The sequence below is a fragment of the Brienomyrus brachyistius genome, chromosome 2 (genome assembly GCF_023856365.1).
Source record: "Brienomyrus brachyistius isolate T26 chromosome 2, BBRACH_0.4, whole genome shotgun sequence".
In the NCBI taxonomy this organism is placed as follows: Eukaryota; Metazoa; Chordata; class Actinopteri; order Osteoglossiformes; family Mormyridae; genus Brienomyrus; species Brienomyrus brachyistius.
In genome coordinates, this window is record NC_064534.1 from 13,421,084 (window position 1) to 13,435,320 (window position 14,237).

A 14,237-nucleotide genomic window follows, 5' to 3' on the forward strand; every position below is an offset into this window, starting at 1 on the left:
ACTCCAGAACTTCTCATAAAGGTTCAGGGAGGTCATGAAAGGTGTTTGACATCACCCTGGTGTTCATGAAACTACCCTTTGTTTTACAGTGCATTGGGGGGGGGATTATCATCTCAAAGTACAGGAACATCCTGACAGAATGGTGATTACACTGAAGGGTTAGCCCGACCCAGTAAACTGGCTTTATATTCTGTTGTGTGACCATGCAGAGCAGTGATCTGACCTAATGCCTACCGCAAGATGGCTGCCCGTACCCCTACTGATGCCCCACCATGTATAGCATCTGGCAGCACACACTGTGGGTTGAAGGCACCCATCAGGTATCCCTAAACTTAAACCCATCTGGGTGTAGGAAAGGGGGTCAAAGATAACCCAGTAAACCAGATTAGTATTTCTCTGCTCATCAGGGGTCTGGGCTTTGGGCTCCTGACACCAGGTTGTGTGCCTTTGCACTTTGGCCATGGATATAGTCCCTGCCCAGCTCATGCAGCTCCCCAGGCAAGTTTCGCCACTGGTGCCCCCTGTCTGTGACAAAGTGAAACTGGCTCACTAAGTCAGTGCCCCCTCAACAAATGGTGCCGTAGGCGTCCGCTGATGTTGCCTAATGGGTTGACTGACACCGGCCCTGACATATGTCCACTTGACGAAGCTCACAGCAGTATTTGCTGAGACTGGTTGTGTTCAGTTACGCAGTCATTGTGTTCACTGGTTCAAGTCAATTCTGCGGTTGTACTGTGTTCCGTAACTGTGCAGTTAAATGTCCATCAATCCCTGTCTGTGAGCTTCACACTGTCCCTCTCGGCTGATGCCATTTGTTCATATCTAGCACATGCAGGGCCAAAATTGAGCGGGTGGGGTCCTCTGTGTTAAAGTCATTGTTGGGGGCCTACCTACACTATAAAAAGTTGCATGAACGACTACCGCCCCAGTTAGCACGTCCGGCCTTGGGTACATGCTTCTAGTTTTGAACCCTTTCTCATAGACCACGTCTCTGTTATTTCGTCCACCTCCTGTACATAAGCACAGTAATATTATTACGTTCAGGTGTAATATTGATGGAACACATATTTGCATAGACACACGCACAGGAACATTCTCACCTTAAATAAAAGTGAATGAGCACATGTTTATTGTGTTTGTGCAGGTCTATGTGCATCAATAATGCATGTCCGTGTTTCGGGGAGGGAAAGCTAACACTGGAAAGAAAAACAGATCAGATGTTTTGCAGATCTGGCAAACACTAAAGCTTATTTTAAATGAGGTATTTTGGAAATGTTCTATAATCAGAGGAAACGTCCACCTTAATGATGCAATAACCTATTTCTGAGAGATTTCCCCATTTCCAATTTTCCTCACAACAATTAAGCTTTTAAATTATTTAGGGTAGGTATAATTATGCCATATTATCCTGGAAATGCCCAAGTACATGAGACAAGGGCATGGAGCGAGTTTCTAAAAAAGCACATCCAAGGTCACCCCAGTGCAGGTAAACAGGATGTCAGAGGCAATTACATTCTCCTTTTAATCAGGTAATCATAGGTGTATGTAACATCTACAGTAGGATGTTTACTGCAGAGTTAAAACAGAAAACCTAAAAACCTAAGGCAAACCCAAGAGGTTAGACCCAGAGTCCTCCACGCCACATATTACTCACTGCAAGCAAAAAACTAAGTGCAATTACGCTCCTTCTAATAGTAATATGTCCGTTTTTTTGAGCTACGGTCAGTGATTTTCTTGTATACATTTACTTCCATGTTGCGATTCATTTTTTGGTACCACGTTCAATTCAATATTTCAATATTTATATATCAGCCGATTGAGTCATCTCATCTTTTAATAAAGATACATATAATATTGTATACACATACATGTATATAAACACATACGTGTACACATACACACGCACACACACACACACACACACACATACACTGAACAAAAATATAAACGCAACACTTTTGTTTTTGCTCCCATTTTTCATGAGATGGACTTAAAGATCTACAATTCATTCCAGATACACAATATTACCATTTCTCTCAAACATTTCTCACAAATCAGTCTAAATGTGTGATAGTGAGCACTTCTGCTTTGCTGAGATAATCCATCCCACCTCACAGGTGTGCCACATCAAGATGCTGATCTGACATCATGGGTAGTGCACAGGTGTACCTTATACTGCCCACAATAAAAGGCCACCCTGGAATGTGCAGTTTTGTCTCACAGCAAAATGCCACAGATGCCACAAGCATTGAGGGAGCGTGCAATTGGCATGCTGACAGCAGGAATGTCAACCAGATCTGTTGCTCGTGCATTGAATGTTCATTTCTCAACCATAAGCCGTCTCCAAAGGCGTTTCAGAGAATATGGCAGTACATCCAACCGGCCTCACAACCGCAGACCACGTGTAACCACACCAGCCCAGGACCTCCACATCCAGCAGGTTCACCTCCAAGATCGTCTGAGACCAGCCACTCAGACAGATAATGCACGGCCCCATGTTGCAAGGATCTGTACACAGTTCTTGGAAGCTGAAAATGTCCCAGTTCTTGCATGGCAGGCATACTCACCGGACATGTCACCCGTTGAGCATGTTTGGGATGTGCTTGACCGGCGTATACGACAGCGTGTACCAGTTCCCACTAATATCCAACAACTTCGCACAGCCATTGAAGAGGAGTGGACCAACATTCCACAGGCCACAATTGACAATCTGATAAACTCTATGCGAAGAAGATGTGTTGCATTGCATGAGGCAAATGGTGGTCACACCAGATACTGACCGGTTCTGAGTCCCCAGACCCCCAATAAAGCAAAAAACTGCACATTCCAGGGTGGCCTTTTATTGTGGGCAGTATAAGGTACACCTGTGCACTACCCATGATGTCAGATCAGCATCTTGATGTGGCACACCTGTGAGGTGGGATGGATTATCTCAGCAAAGCAGAAGTGCTCACTATCACACATTTAGACTGATTTGTGAGAAATGTTTGAGAGAAATGGTAATATTGTGTATCTGGAATGAATTGTAGGTCTTTAAGTCCATCTCATGAAAAATGGGAGCAGAAACAAGAGTGTTGCGTTTATATTTTTGTTCAGTATATATATATATATATATATACATATACATACATACATACACACACACACACACACACACAGTAGGGCATTCTTGCCTGAATAAAGTAGTGAGTATCTCAGTATTCTTCGTTATGTTTCTACAAGTGTTTAATTAGATTTGTTGTATTAGAGGATGCTCTGTTGCTGCCTTCCCTCGAAAGAACGGCACTGCAAATATCGTAGATAGTTGTGCTACTTTTGAGTTTTCAGTTTCACGAATTTCCAGTTTCACGAATTTCCACACGGAAATTGTACTATAGTTTCAAGCCATGCGCCTCAGGCTTACTGCAGCGTATGATGCAACTTTACATTCTCCGCAACTGATATCAATTTGGTGGATGTGGGAAATTAAATAGAGGCGTTGGACTGGGCCGTGGCAGCCGACACTGATCAATTAAAAAATACCTGCATCGGCCCCGATTCCGATCCTTGACATCGGCTTGGGGCATCAGTGGGAAAAAAAAAAAAATTGTTGACAAACTGGCAATCAAACAATGCAAAGTTAATAAGAAGCCATCTTAATAGGACGATTCCCAACCCTCCCACCATCTGCGAACAGCGATGTGGCTTCTGCATCAACTTGCCGAAGGCAGAGCGACTGGCTGAGTAAAAAGCTCACCCTCACCTTTACCCAGATGACTATTCATAAAGCAAATCACAAGGCAGGAGGGGGGCCCAGAGAGAGCCAGGGAGGCCCAGGAGCCTTTGGGTGGTGGGTGGGCAGCCTGCAGGCGCACGGCAGAGGGAATGGCTCGCTTCATCCCGGCTGTTGTTTAATGTCACTCCGGTTAACATGCTCCCCACATAATGGAGATAACAGCATCAAAACCACCACTAGCGGAAAGGTCAAGACTTACCTTTCAAGACAGGGGGATTTAACCTAAAGCATACTGGCCAAAGCCTCCTCGGCTACGGGAAATGAGAGCTGTGGGTGTGACAGGATGCTGCCACCAAGAACCAATATGTCCGTTTCTTAAAAAACTAACAGGCACAAAAAAGCGAAGTGTGATTGAAAAAGCATGGTTAACCAGTCCCTGGAACACCTGAGGTTAGGGGTCTTGCTCAAGGGTCAAAGGGTGAAACGACTTTGCCAGACCATGGGATTTGAACCGGCAACCTTCTGATCGTCAGTACAAAGGGCTAAGGCACAGAGCAGCCCTTTTACACACTTCAGCTTGTGACGTATCCAGTTCTACCCGACTGACAAAAAAAAAAAAAAAAAAAAACAGGACTGACAAGTGCGTGACGTCCTCATCGGAACGCCATTCATTCCAGAGGGGGGAGAAAAAACAGCAAAAATTTCATCAGTCTCTCATCATCTCTCATGGTTCTCCATGGACCAGATTGTTAAAGTGGATGGGGGGGGGGGCACTAGCAACCTAAAAGATGACAAAAAACAAAATGCTGCTGTAGAAATCTCTAAAAATGACCCTTGTGTTAAGAGAAACCAACACGGTTCCCATATTACTTACCCAGAAAGTGGACAAAGCAGCCGTCTGTTAGCTGCTGCAGCGTTTAACCCAAGCGGACACAGACCCAAACAATGGCACACTCATTTACCCCCAAACAAGGCTGCTGAAGCAGCACAGTGACGTAGGCAGGCAAGTGCCGGGCAGAGTAAGAAACCGCCGGGCTTCCCAGCGGATCGGCACAGAGCTCTTTATCGCGATGGGGCGGTCAGGAAGATCCCGCTCGCGCCCTTTGAGACACTGGGGCTGCGATTGTTCTTAGCGCTGACCCTGAGCCCTTGTGCCCGCGTCACGGGCCACGCGTAAATACCAGGCTTGAACTGCCCCGTCAGAGCAGCCCATAAAGGGCCCTTTGACAGGATGGGCTCTTCACCCTTGACCCCAGGGTTGGTCACACACAGCGGCGGAAGTGAAGCCTGCCAGCCATTGACCCCGAGTGACAGTATTGTCGTCTCTGTGCCTCTCTGTCATGGAGCCCCTCCCCTCCCTATTCTTTCCCCTGAACGTGATGCAAATCAGACAGGGATTCACACGCGTGCACTGACGACAGTGTGAGGAATCCTCCCCTCGCCACGGTGACTCCCCGACTCGACTTCCTTTGTCCGGCATGCCGCATGGGAATGTCACGATGAATTACTTCCCTTGTGTGATCGACCGGAAAAAAAATGGCAGACATTAGGAAGCGGGCACAGAGCTGTAATCTCACATCCAGCCAGGAAGGCTGTCCCCTGAAGTCTTTCTAAAATGATGACGGCAACAATACGCACAACTATAATCACAAATGTATTACTTATTTTGGAGGGGGGAGTAATCTTAATTCATTGCCAAAGTGCCTTAATCATGTTAAACTTAAGAGAATAAGGCCAAAAATTCGATTACACGGCTCCTTCAAAATACAGAGCACGAAGCCTAACGCTTCTCAGCATAACAGTCAACACGGAGAGAGCAAGTTCACCTGAACCATAATTTCACCCACCTACACAAAAACACACACGCACGCCACCTGTGACACTTGGCAGCCTCTCGTTTTGGTTTCATTTCGCCCACCAGTCGACACGTGCGTCTGCTTGAAATTTCGGCTGGCATTTTTTATTTTTTTGTTTCTCAGCGGCTAAGGTCAACTGGGGACTTCTGGCTGCCCTTACTGTGCAACAGTGTGTGTGTGCACGTGTATGTGTGTGCGAGAGAGTCTAACAGACTGGCATTCCATCCAGGATGCACCCCACAGAAAGCACTACACTTCCTAGGACAAGCCCTAGTCACTGGAAACCAAATTAGATAAGCGATTATTGAGAAAGGAAGGATGGAAAATAGCCGATTGCCGATACATCCCCGTTAAACGAACATCAATACACTCCCAGCTAAGAGGCAGTGTGGACCATCAAGTGTGTTTTAAAGGTTCCCTTTTACTAATCTGTATGCCTGTATATATCCATCAACTGCTATGTACCATAATCAGACTGGGCAGCAGCAGAGAGCGGGGGTCAGCAGGCCCACCCTCCAAAAATACGCCAGGTGATGAAACCCAACTGACTCCAGTCAACCTGATCACTGTGTCAGAATTTAAACTGGGTCAGCTGGGTGGACTGGGGTAAATGGACAGTTTGTGGTATGAACTGTGGTCTTTATTTGCTGCGTTTATTTGTTTATAACGAGATTCTTTCAGTTAGTGTTTTGAGGGCTGTCTTTGTTGGGCCATAACTCCATTTCGTTTGAGTTACATTAATAATTATTTGGCTTTTTGTTAAGCCCTACTGTCCTGCACTACAATCACGCTATGCAGTGCATCTCCACCTCACAACCATCAGTTATATTAGAGGTATAAACACAGCCAGAGGAGGCAGGAAAACACACAGAGGCCTTAAAGGAGGGCGATTATGCTTCAGAAAGCATGGCTGTTGCCATAATGAAGTTCCAATGAAGTCTGGACCCTATGCTGATGTCTAACTTTTAAAGAAACTGACTAAACAAGTCAACCTCGAATTTATTAAAAACATGGGAGGAAGTATTTTAAAAACGTAGATGTATATTTATATGTTTCAGCATAGTGCACTTATTTATGTGGAAAGTTGTCAGCCTCAATGAGAATTTTTTTTGTGTGTAGCACATGATCTGTGTTTGTAGAATATGATTAAAATTATGTTTTATTTGAGGTCAAAAGGCAAACATTAGCTACAGGGAAGAGTGAAAGGTGCGTATTATTAAAACCAAATAGTCAGTATTTCTTCAAAAGAGTGTCAGCATCTCCATTCTCCAAGAGCTACACAGAACAGTCAGAACACTGGCTCTTAATTACTTTGATTGCAGCGAGCTGGGCCTTGTCAGGGGACAGGAGAAGAAGGGATATGTCATAACTGGAGAAAACCAGTGCTGGGAAAATGATTAGCAAAAATACTGCCAGGAATGGAAAAACCGACCGTTTTTTCAAAAAAGTTAGATTTTTTTTTTTTTTTTTTTTGTCTTGCTAGAGTCATGCTTGTTTGATAAGTCAGGATGTTAAATGTGTTCACTGATACGTGGAAAATGGCTTCCGAGTAAAACCAAAAGCTGTATTATCAAGATGTCGGAAAGTTACCAGTACCTGGTCCCTTACTGTAAATGATCAATTTTATATTAAAAATAACATTTCCTTGAAAAGTTAAAAAAAACACTTTCTTCAAAATTTTTACTTATTTCACTAATGCCCTCTGAAGTTGTACTATTTGCCAAAGTGTTACAAACGATTAAAAGTCACCGTATATATCAGGGTGGAGGCGGGATTTCCATATTCGCACTATAATAAATCTACCCTTCTCCTTTTTGCTAAATTCCCAAAAGCATTTTCTTTTTTGATTTATGCTGTGATGGATTACATGAAATGAGACGCTGTGTCTTTTTAGAGACGTGGGCATCTATAAATACAGCTGGCATCATTGCATCCTTGGTGTCACGGTGTTTCCGTGACACTGCGATCCGCGTCTGGACCCCCGCTGTCACCATCACCGTATCACCACCTTTACCTGCTGCTGAAATGCTCAGGCAGTTTCTTCGGCATCATTATGAAATTCTCACATCTTCCTGATCATTCTCCATATGCAAACATATTACCCTTTAAAGGGCCGTTTCGTTATTTTTGAGTCCTTTGAGGTTTTTTGGTGTGTGATTTTAAGATGACGATTAAGAAAAGAGAGCGAGAAACAATGTTTTTCAGGTAACAATAATGGACTCGCATATAGTCCATTATACTATAGATTTTCGAAACTTGCTAGAGTTCTTTTCCATGAAAACGTTATTTTTTTTACCATATTAATAAATAGACAGATCATCCCGGTACTTTGAAATATCCCCAATATTCAGGTTATTCTGACTGCGGATTCAAGAAACATGTACGTGCATGAAACTCACAAAGTAATGTCCCGGACCGAAAGCCTGTCAGTGTAGACGATGTCCGGCCGGTGCGGACGACATCGGAACCGATGGAAACCGGTATCACAGCTTTACAGTACTCACCAGCTCATGTTGTCGGGGCTTTTCAAATTCTTTCCACGGCCAACCCTTATTTTTCCGCCTTAGTACCTCATACTAATCGGCTATATAAAAACAAAGCGAACAGCTTCCAGGAAGTGGAAGAGTCAGTTTTCATTCCTGGGGTCACGGGTTAGAGCGTCTGTGACTCTACGGCAAGCGAGCAGGGAGCGGACGGCGTTGGCGAAAGCGCGTCGGGGGAGGCGCGTGGCCGCTCTGTGTGCTGCTAAAGTTACAAAAGTGGAGTGTGTATCTATATATAATCTAAAATTAATGTCCCCACAAATATACTTAGTGTATGTATAGCAGAATATATATTACAATATAAATACTTAATATATATAGTAGGATGTATATGTAGAGTACATGTATTATTAGTGTAACTGTACATATTTACATATATAGCAGTGTATATATACACAAACACACACACATATATATATATACACACACACACATACTACTATACGTATATACTACTATAGATAGTGTGCATGTGTGTGTGTGTGTGTGTGTGTGTGTGTGTGTGTGGATTATGTTTATATTACATTTTAGGGACCAAATGTCCCCCAAAATGTGATAAAAACCAGTTATCCTGATGATGTGAGGACCATTTTTCAGGTCCCCACAAAGATCTGTCAATGCAATCAAAAAACTAAAAATGCCAAAAGACTCGTATTTAGTTTGGTTACTTATGGTTGAGGTTAGGGCTGGGTAGGGGTTAAGGTTGTCATGTTGGGATTAGAGGTTTCCCCATAGAAATGAATGGAGAGTCCCCACAAAGATATAATTTCGAACCTGTGTGTGTGTGTGTGTGTGTGTGTGTGTATAGTACACATTCAACAACTGAGTTATTAAAAGCCTCGCATGTAGTTCCCTGTGAGGACTGATGAGGGATGAGTGATGTCTGATGTCAGCATTGTTTCCACTTAAACAGTGTTGATCTCAGGAAAGTACATATTTCAGCTCTGCCATTATTCAATCATGGGGCAGAGGGCTGGAACCAGCAGAGGCTGCTAATCATTTGAATGAATGCCATTGAATATCGAACTGATTATATGATATGACTAATTAAGTGCCGCAGTGGGAGCAATAATCTGCATACCCATTGGCCTTCGTGGCTACCTCCCAGTGTGACACACATACGATGAAAAATTGAATAGATTCTTATGTTCCTTGATTGATTTTTGTATTAAAGTTTGCTGTGGGGATGTTGTGTGTGTGGGTGTGAGTTTGGGGGGGAGGGGGGGCAGCATCAGGGTGGTGTGGGATTTCTCCGAATATTCTGTCTTTCTTCAAAAGTCAAAATGCAGAAGTGAGAAGAAAAGTGATGACTCAAAATTACCCTTTAAGGGAACCTGTGGCTGAAAGAATGCCCTGCTGTGGAATGGCATTATATTTCCTAGGATTCTCCATGATGAAAGCAGTACTAATTGGACAAAGAAGGACTGAGAAATGATGGACAAAAATCCCTGCTATAGATAAAGGTGTATCTTACACAGAACACTTTACACTACTGACCCATGGGCTTCTACAGGCCATTGCCACTTTGTAATGAATTGGCTTTATTATAAGAAACACAGCCAGTATTCCAATGACATTTATACTAATTTCCAAGTCATTGTCAAACAGTATATATTGACACCATCTATGTCACTTCAATAGAGACGAATCACTCAGAAACTGAGTAAATATATTTACTGTGTTATTTTTCTTTCCTTATCACAGTGCAAAGGGTAAATGAATCCAATTGTTCATTGTTGTTCAAATGCTTTATGTATTAATATGATTGTCATTTGCATTACAACAAACCAAAGATCCAAAGAGTTGTCAAGTGGGTAAATAACTCACCCATCCACAAAATAAATTAGAGTGACAATAATATATTTCATTGCAAAATTCAAAGTTAACAGGGTGCATTATATACCTTAGTATAAGGCAAGAACAAAATACTACAAAAGATTATATAACGAGACAATTTCTATGAAAGCAAACAAAATTTGAAAGTTTCATAACTTCCCCGGGAGTCCTTGAAAAGTTCTTCTATCCAGGAGTTTGTCTTTCTTCAAAAATACTTTCTGTCAAATCACCAGGGAAAATAAAAGCGCTCAGGTCAACTTTTGGTCGCACTAGTTGATACGGTTGATATAAAGAGTTGTGTTTTTTGTGCAACGGCATTCAGAAAGGAAGGTACAATTAGGCGATGGAAGGAGAAAGTAATAACTCTGTCTGACATTAAAAATTCAGATTAGCGTAAGAAAATATGCAGCTCAGAGCTACACATTGCATAAAGAAACTTTGTGTTTTGTGTGTGTGTTTGAAATAAAACTGTCAACCTTCACCAACTAGCATATTGCCAAGAAACCACAGTAAAGTCAAATGACATGTTACATGTTAATGTGACCCTGACTTATCAGTGTGGCTCTCATTCTCAGGAGTGAAATGTAATGCACCCCTTCTACACATTTACAGGGGCTAAGACTGACATACTGGATTTCCGTCATAAGTGCAGAAAATAATCAGTCACACAGTGCGGAGATAAATCTAGCATGGAAAACACAGAGTGACTGCACAAGGAGCAGCTGAAGTGGTAGCTTGACTGGTCGTGTCGATATTTTGGCACATCGGTACCTTCCTCAGCGCATGTAATTCCTCGCAAACCCCTGTCTCTCAATCCCCGCGAACCAGTCCGGCAGATTGACACGAGACACCGTTTGGTTTAGCAGCATTTCCAAGAACGGACAGTGAGCAGTCCGGCTGAGAGCGACATGTCAAAGCAGAGGTAAATGTTAGCTTTCATGTACCCTAAATCCACGATGGCCATTTTCCCCACACAGTTACATAGATATGCCTACACAAACAACAAGGTAAAATTGCAATACTTTGCGTGCTAAGTGGCACTAGTACAGAATGGGAATGAGTGGCCCTCTTTTGGTAATGGACTCATGCGTTTCTGAATATTGTGAAATCAGACATATTTTCAGAGGTGATTCTGCAATTTCTTCTGAAATCTTAAAAATAATATTTAAAGCCGAAATAGAAACGGTTAGCAATTTATAATAGTGGTATTTTTAAATCCCTGTAGGGAAATTTTGTTTTCACCTACCCCATCCTCCTCTCCATGAGACACTTATACAGAAGAGAACAGGCCTGAGAGGGGCAGGGGGTCACAGCACAGGGTCAGCTAGCCTGCTGTACGCATGAAGCTGGGGGTTAAGGGCCTTGCTCGAGGGGTCATGGACACGTAGCTCTTCTGGTAAAGCTGAGGCTTGTTCTACTCACCAGCTTCTCTTCTACTCACCAGCACATAAGGGTTAAGCCCACTGAACCACACACCACAGGTCTTGGGTGCGATGTGAGAAGTTTACACATCTATCCATCTTCTAATCACATCTCCTGGTCAGGATCACGGGGGCCCTGGACACCATCCCAGACAGTATAGAACCCAGGGCTGAGATACACCCTGGATGCGCAGATATTTGTGTTTTTTTTTCATTCACTGTTAATTTTCTGGCGAGAACCTTGAAATACAATTTTTGGACAGACGGTGGCAAATCGTTGTCAAATTTGTGCCAGCATGCATCCATCAAACAATTTCTCCAGTCACCTGGAGTCATTTTAACTAACATTATTTTACAATTAAGGGTAGGGGGGGTCTTATTTTTTATTAATCTATACGTTCACAAAACAGACAGATAGTTATTGATATGTTTATAGACTATAATCACTATGATCCATAGATTGTTTCGCTATTTTATGCTCATATGAGAAATAGAAAAACCAATATTTTACACCAATAACATTCTGATGTATAGAATGTAGTTTTACATAAGTACAATATAAATAAAACTAATATTCAGTTCAGACTGGTACGTGGTATCTATTTCCCTTCGATTCTCCTGTTAGCTGAGCTTTGAAAAATAGCAGACTCTCTTTTAAGCTAACCCGCTGTATGTGCGTATATGTCAGATATAAAGGGCTCCTTCCTCGGCTGGAGATAGCTCCTTTCCATCTGTAATTACATGGCAGGTGTTTTGGCTGCCAGATGGAAACATTTTGGCATTTTTCTTTTCTTTCCCTGGGCTCAGCTTGCACCCTTAGCTAAGCGCAGCGTTCCTTCAACAGTCAGCCACATTCCTTTCTATAAATCAAATGGGGAGCGCGGCAAATCCTCTGGGCCAGTTATATGATCTGTGAGAACTGGCCTTACTATTTATACTGGTACCGCTTGGCCTCTGTTTCTGAACCTTTTTGGCTGAGTGCGAAAGTAAGAAGAGAAAAGCCAGCAGCTATTTTTGAAAGCTGGAGTAAAATGCGGCATATTCTACACCGCGAGCACGGCTGAAATAAAGACATCACTCGCAACCTTACGCAGACGGCAACGGCATCTCGTAGCTGGCGTGATAATAGTCAACGCCAAATCTGTAGAGACGCTGAAAGGATACTGATATGGATTATTTTCCTTGCCCTCTGCACCCAAGAAGCAGACCTGTCTCAGTTGTTTAGAAGTTAATTTATTACATCTCTGAGTCAGCCTCGACAGAGAGCAGTGCTAATAGATCGGCCTTTGATGACGGTTCCCCATCAATTGGGAAGAGGCATCATTGGGAGTTCTCTCGACCACTGCTTATCACCGCTTATCGAAAAAGCTTTTGATTTAGTTATAGCTCAGACTTTTGAAAATAAAATTGTTTTTAAACAATATTTCCATCTTCTCAAAATCTGCTATTTTGCATTTCAGTTCTATGTAAGAAAGAAACTCGCATTCAAATGTATATTTTCTTTACAGTGTTGATAATTTAATCAAGGCCGCTCAAAATCACAACGACGGAAAAGAGTAATAATTGCAGGAGTGTATCACGTGACTGTGCGTAAGCCGATCCATGAAATATATATTGACACAAAAGAGAATTAAAGGTTCTCCGTTGATGACGGTTTGTATAACCGATGAAAAATGTGTTAACTTGTTTAGTTGACTGCATTAGAAAATGGACAGAATTATTCATCCATTTAAATATGTAGAGAAAAGACTTGCTGGAGCCACCGGGCCTCAGTTAATTGGAGACAAGATGGAAGTTTGCCAGGAAAGTCTACGCTGCAAACCGGTTCCTGCAAGAGAGGGAGAATCTGCTGGGACGAGCATTTGATTGTGTTGTGCCCTTCCTTTACAAAAGCTGTTTCCAGTACCCCTAGTTCCTGCAGGGTTTGTCTGCTTGTGTGCATGCTTGAAAGCCACTTTATCTGGCAAAATGTTATTTTTAGCTATATTTTTTACAGTTCTACAGATAACCAAGTCATTTAACCATTAATATAAGTGTATTCATTATAGAGGCACGAGTGTCAATTTTAATTCCAAGGAATACACTAACGTAAGCTCTGGTTAAAATTATCATTTAATATCACGATTCGCGATTTTTATTAGCTATTATGGGTTGGGCGGGTAAACGTCATAATAAACGAATAGACTTTCAGTGTGCGCTTTGTCTTTGTGATTTTAAAGGGTATGTCGTGTTACTGTTAGAAACGTAATCGTTTTCAGCGATCCATTTTCAGAGAACTAAATCATCTGGCGCCTTTCTGGAAGTTTTAGTTAAGGCGCGGACGAGGAGCGTCTTTTTGGCACGTTTAGAAAGCCGGGACACGAGAAGCCTTGGGTAACACAAATGGCTGATCCTAGAGAACCGCACAAACCACGGCGTGCCCTTATAAATGGCCAAACCTTTGAGAGATGGAGCATTGAGAATATGCTGGTAATCAGTAATTGACTAGGATATAATTAGGTGTTCTTCTCTTTGGGTGCTTCAGGTATGTGTGTGTCCGTCCATATATATATATATATATATATATATATATATATATATATATAGACAAACATGTTTGTAAACATACACGCACACGCGTAAGTTGTCTGTGTGTGTGTGTGTGTATATATATATATATATATATATATATATATATATATATATATATATATATATATATATATATAGTCAGAGAATATGAATTTGGCCATCCTTATGGCATGATGAGAACTGGCTGTACTTTGCCATGCAGTCATTGGCAGCAGTAGCGTTTTTCGGATGCCTCTCTTGACACTGGTTTTTTTTTTTATCGTACAGATATACGGCGTGTAAATTCGCGCAGCGG

The 14,237-nt window shown here is 42.3% G+C and overlaps 2 protein-coding genes across 2 annotated transcripts in view; one reads left to right on the plus strand and one right to left on the minus strand.

The window, feature by feature from the left end:
- Positions 1-8,235, minus strand: part of bin3 (bridging integrator 3) — a 34,310-nt gene extending 26,075 nt beyond the window's left edge. Inside the window, exon 1 of the mRNA XM_048981775.1 lies at positions 8,076-8,235. Coding sequence (XP_048837732.1) covers positions 8,076-8,083 — 8 coding nt within the window. The 5' untranslated portion in view covers positions 8,084-8,235. The remainder of the gene's footprint in view (positions 1-8,075) is intronic.
- A 574-nt stretch (positions 8,236-8,809) lies between these two features.
- Positions 8,810-14,237, plus strand: part of tcf7l1b (transcription factor 7 like 1b) — a 611,697-nt gene continuing 606,269 nt past the window's right edge. The window contains exon 1 of the mRNA XM_048980053.1: positions 8,810-8,813. The gene's annotated coding sequence lies outside the window, so the exon portion shown is untranslated. The remainder of the gene's footprint in view (positions 8,814-14,237) is intronic.